Source organism: Brassica oleracea, chromosome C8 (assembly GCF_000695525.1).
Source record: "Brassica oleracea var. oleracea cultivar TO1000 chromosome C8, BOL, whole genome shotgun sequence".
Classification (NCBI taxonomy): Eukaryota; Viridiplantae; Streptophyta; class Magnoliopsida; order Brassicales; family Brassicaceae; genus Brassica; species Brassica oleracea.
Window position 1 is genome coordinate 136,703 of NC_027755.1, and position 5,409 is coordinate 142,111.

Here is a 5,409-nt window from a genome sequence, read left to right on the forward strand (position 1 = left end):
TACTCATATTAAATGTGATTATAAAATATTTTATCATAAGATTACATAAACAAAAAAATATTTACATAATGTGTATTACATATGAAAAGTACATTTAAAACATAATTTATGTATATATAAATCCAAAAATAGAAAATGGTAGTTAATTAAAAGGTTACAATTTTAAAAACAATCTTCTATTTTGATAATTTTAAAATTATTATAAATATAAAACAAATTATTAATATAAACATGTGTAGCCTGGATAATAACTTAGAATGTGTATAACTAAAATAAAATTTAATATTGAGTTTGTACACAATACTATCAAAGCATCATAAACAAAGGTCATGGAACCTGAAAAAAAGATCATGAAACACAAAAGAAGAAATTAGGCAAATGCGAGAATAATAATAATGCAGTTCATAGGTTTGCAACTCAGATTGTAGGGCAGGATCAAACCGTAGGAGTTAGAATTCTTAAACTGTTTTTGTATATAAATTATTTTCATAAATACACAAAACGTCTATGCAATGTGTTTAATCAGATTTAAGTTAAGAGTTCTTCAAAAATTTTGATTAAAAACCTAATTCTATACCTGAGACAATGATAATTTTTGTATATATATCTACCATTTATAAATTTCAGAAAGCTTTTAAGTTGGGTTTGAAGTCCTCACTCGTACCTGTTTTCGGAGGATCATTCAAAACCATGTTTGAGCAAGTATCTCAGCCTTGCATAAAGGGATGACCCGGCACATAAACACTACCCAACAAACAGAAATAAGCTAGAACATCAAATAATAGTTTAATATTCAAAGTTATTTCCAAAAAATCTGATTAATTAAATAATTAAAATAAGAAACTGTAAAATTAATATTACATCAACAACAGTAAGAAAGTAAATCTTCTATAAATTTACAACTAAAAATATTTTAAATCATGAAGCAAAATTTTCTTTCTATCACAAACAAACTTAAAAAAAACACAGAAGTTAAATAGCAACAATAAATGTTAAATTTAAATTTTGGTTAAAAAGGTTGACAAAATTATTTTGGTTAAAACGATAAATTGAAGACAACAAATAAAGAATCGGTATACAAGTCGGTGGTACTTTCTTTTAAATACAAGTACATAAATGAAACTTAATAATTTTAAAACCAATCAAAATTTATACAGTACTAATTATAATCTTTACAATTGTTTTATATAAAAATAAATAACCAAGATAAAGAATATATATATATATCTTAACTTATAATTTAGTTAAATTTTTATTAATCTTTCTAATATCCTACATAAAACTCCAATAAAACACAACAAATTATTTCAAATAGTTTTAAATTTGCATTTATGTTTATAATTCTATAACAAGTTTCAGTGTACATCATATTTGTTCGTTTTTAAAATATAAATATAAAAATTAAACTAATATTATAAGAAAAAATCCGGGCGTAGCCCGGAAAAGCCCCTAGTTATTTAAAAACTAGGTGTTTCGTCCACATTAACCATTTTTATGAATATTTATTAATTAGGCATTATAAATTTAAAAAGCAACATGTTAATTACTTTTTTTACCTTAATTTTTTTTACGATATTTTAACGTGTAATCTTTGATTTGTTAACAACATCAAAATCCCATTTTACCGTAAGAGACTAGTCCATGATACTGCTCCTCATATTAATGGGCTAGGCCCATGTAGTTATGATGCCAACCTTTTATTTACTTAAAAAAGGAAATATAAAATACATGTATGGTTGGACGGTTGAGATATTAGTGTGGATAAACAACGGTGAGTGAGTAGGGCGACCGGAGAAGCAGAAGGTCAGAGTTCAAATTTTGAAACCGATAGGTGAGTAAAAACTGCTCTGTTTCTGGGGCTTTTGTTTAATCAAATACTGAATCGCACTTAGGGTTTCTCGCTCTCTCTCTCTATATCTATATATATATATATATATCGCTGTCTCAATCGTATGTTCATATCTGTGGTTTCGATTATAATATAAAGGGTCCAAGCTTTGAACAATAAAGGAAGCCCAAAAGTCTTTATCTTTTCATCTTTGTTAACAGTGCAGATGGAGAATCATTCAGACGCTGAGGGTTCCGAGATGTTTGGCGATTGGGATTTTCTTAGAGTTTCGGAAAATGACAGAGGAGGAGGTTCCACGTCTACTGCAACTGCTGGAGGAGGCAGGGTGCTGCCACCGTGGGCTGACCCCTCCTACGAATGGGGCGGTGGGAAATGGAAAGTGGACGGAAGGAAGAAGAGGAAAGAGAGTGATTTGAGTCTTGAGGATCTGATGAAGGAAGAATACTCTTCTCTGCCTCCTCAAATCGCTGAATGGTATTGGTGTATCGAATATGTCGCCAAATACGTCAAGGACCTCCGCTGCATTCTCGGTACTATCTCTCTTTTTTTCTTTTTTTTCTTCTCTATGTTAAAAAATATCTCTTTTGATTTCAGATTTGATGAACATGGGTTATCCCACCACAAATGACTACGGGAACAGGATTAATGAAATCTTGTCTCTTAGAATCTTGGAGTCCTTGTTTGATCCTACCAAGAATGCTGCTGCTGCTGCTACGGTCGTCGTCGGGCCAAGAATCGAGTTTGATTTATCCTTGAGCACCACCCATGTTCTCAATGCCATTCTCGAACATGTATGTGATCATATACTGTTAATCAAATGACTATCACAAGTGTATTTATTTATAGGATGCTGTATCCTTATTCTTCTCAAACGTTTGTTAGGTTACAGTATCAGAACTACGACCGGGCATGCCTGAGCTATCAAAGTTCAATCTTCTTCCTTTTTTTGCTCACAAGAATATGTCTTTGCCTCCATGTGCACTGGAAGTGGTAAAGTTTCCTTATACACCCTTTGTTTTTTTTTTTCTTTACAAAGAGATTGAAACATTCTTTTATCTTTCGTTTGAGCTTGTAGCTTAGAGATGTGAGTGCAATGGAGGATCAAACAAATGCAGCTCCTACCATGGAAGCAAACGACGCTGTATTTAGAGACGATCGATCAGAGCACAGGAGGGATGTATGTGAGGAGATGGCGATTGATGAGGAGCAAGTTCATACTGGTTTGGAACAAACGAATATGAAGGACAAGGATGAAGTAGTTGTCATCGACCATGAGGATTGTCCTCCAGTGCAGAGAGACGAAGTAATTGTGATTGATGGCAATGACACAACCGCTGAACAATTCATTAACGAGGGTGATACTGCTAGGGAGACCTCTTCTCCAAGCTTGGACGTGCGTGTAAAATGTACAAAAGATGGAGCCTGGTTAATCAATGAGAGCGATGAGGAGTCAGATACGGTTAGAGATCCACCCTCTTCAAGACCGGAGAACGTGTGCTGGAAATGTGAAAGAGTAGGAGGAGCGTCGTTGTTGATATGTAGCAGAAGCGAGTGTGCAGCAAAAGTTCATAAAGAATGCTTGAATGCTCCGGCTCACTTTGATGAAGACGACAACTTTCACTGCCCTGTTTGCTGGTATGATAGAGTCACTACGGAGTACATTGAGTCTCGGAAGTTGATGAGTTGTGCAAAGAGAAGACTCGTGAAGTTTTTACCGCTGCTTTCTAGAGCAAGCAAGAGACTCAAATGATGATGGAAGGTCTTGTTACAACCTGTGACTTGACTATTTTGTTAAAACTTTTGGGTAATTACATCAATTGGTGAGTAGTTAGACTGTTGATATAAAGAACTGTGAACGGTGATGATTTTTACTGTCAGCTGGTAGTTTATTAACCAAGGTCTAAACAGTACAAATGGCCCGGAATTTGATTTTTTTTTACCAAGTAGTAAAAACTATTAAAGGCGCGTTACGTTAGCGTATAAAATTACTTAAACCGAGAACGATTAGTTACCTTAATCAATATCTCTCCTCATCTCTATAATCACTCTCTCACCAAAAAAATATGACATGGCATACTAAAATTGATAACAATTTATGGTTAAAAGTGACAAGGACAACTACATTTAATGTTAATTTCAATTTTTGGTAACTTTTGATAATATGGTAATAACACATAAATCAGCACTAAAATAAATCTATTTAAATATATCATTAAATAATATGACAAAAGAAATATAAAAGATTTTAAAATTTCGAAATAGTATTTAAATATATTTTTATAATCATTAAAATTTTATTATTAAAAAATATTTTCAAAATGTTATACAATCTTTTTTTAAAAAAAAAATTAAATTTTTAATCGTAATATCATTCGTTTATTTTTGATATCTACAAATTTTAGGAATTAATTTTAATTTTTAATTTTGATAATTATAAAAAAAAAATTATGTCAATTTTACTGTTTTAGAGTAATTTAATTTATCTTAACCAAAATAAATAAATGAAAATCTATGTAAATTATAGTTTTAAATATAACTTGAATATAATTTAAAATATTATTTTAAAATAATAAAATCTAAAATATTAACAAATTTTTATTTTTAAATACAATTTAAAATTTTATCACTGCACATAGTGCAGGAAAACACCTAGTTAACGGTAAATCTTTATATATAAAGTTAGCTTTTTCTCTTCTTATGACAAGTGGCAAGGGAGTTTGATGACATGTGTCTTTCATATATTTGTTTTTTACATTTTAAGTTCTTTTTTTATAGATTATTGCAATTTAGCGAAGTACTTTCTAATTATGCACTATTTACTCTTTTAATATTAACCATCTTTGTATAAAATTTGATAATTTATTTTATTGGTCACTAAAATTCAAGATGAATAAAAAAAATAAAATAAAATAAAAAATAATTTTAAATATTTTCTATTATTTTTGTTATTTTACCATTTTCTATTATTTTACGAGGAGAGGATTCATGATGAGGAAAAAAAGAAGCATGACGAGCAAAGCCAAGATAAATTTATGTATGCAGACTCCCAATCACAACTCCCAATCACAACAGGAGAGGTATGATTCGGGAAGAGGCGGTCAGTATGGATATCGAGGAAGAGGTCGTGGTAGATTTGGATATCAACAAAACGGATATTATAGGCAAGAGAGAGACGCATCAAAGGTTGAGTGTTACCGATGTGATAAGATATGTCACTTCGCTCAGAACTGCCCTACAACTTCCACAAATAACCAAACTAATAAGAAAAAACTAGAATACAACACATAATCTAAACCTACAACTTCCACAACCAAAAGAAAAAAACCAAATACTATAGTAACACTAACTCAATAAAAGTTTAGAGCTGGAAAAAGATCAACAAAGAAAACTAACTTACCTCATCGTACCAATAATATCATGGATAGAACAAGCAGATGTTAGAAAAGATAAAAGGATATTCCTTCTGTTCCAAAATATTTGATGTTTTGAGTGTATGCACAAGAATTAAGGTATACACTTTTTTTCAAAAAAAACATTAAAAATATAAACCAAAATTAATT

At 30.8% G+C, this 5,409-nt stretch overlaps 1 protein-coding gene across 1 annotated transcript; it reads left to right on the forward strand.

The window, feature by feature from the left end:
• The first annotated feature begins 1,743 nt into the window (after positions 1-1,743).
• Positions 1,744-3,782, forward strand: LOC106307559. The gene is made up of 5 exons (XM_013744546.1): positions 1,744-1,831; positions 2,050-2,379; positions 2,444-2,640; positions 2,732-2,839; positions 2,925-3,782. The coding sequence occupies exons 2-5, from the start codon at positions 2,055-2,057 to the stop codon at positions 3,597-3,599; spliced, it is 1,305 nt and encodes a 434-aa protein (XP_013600000.1). The 5' UTR covers positions 1,744-1,831; positions 2,050-2,054; the 3' UTR covers positions 3,600-3,782.
• Positions 3,783-5,409: the final 1,627 nt, after the last annotated feature.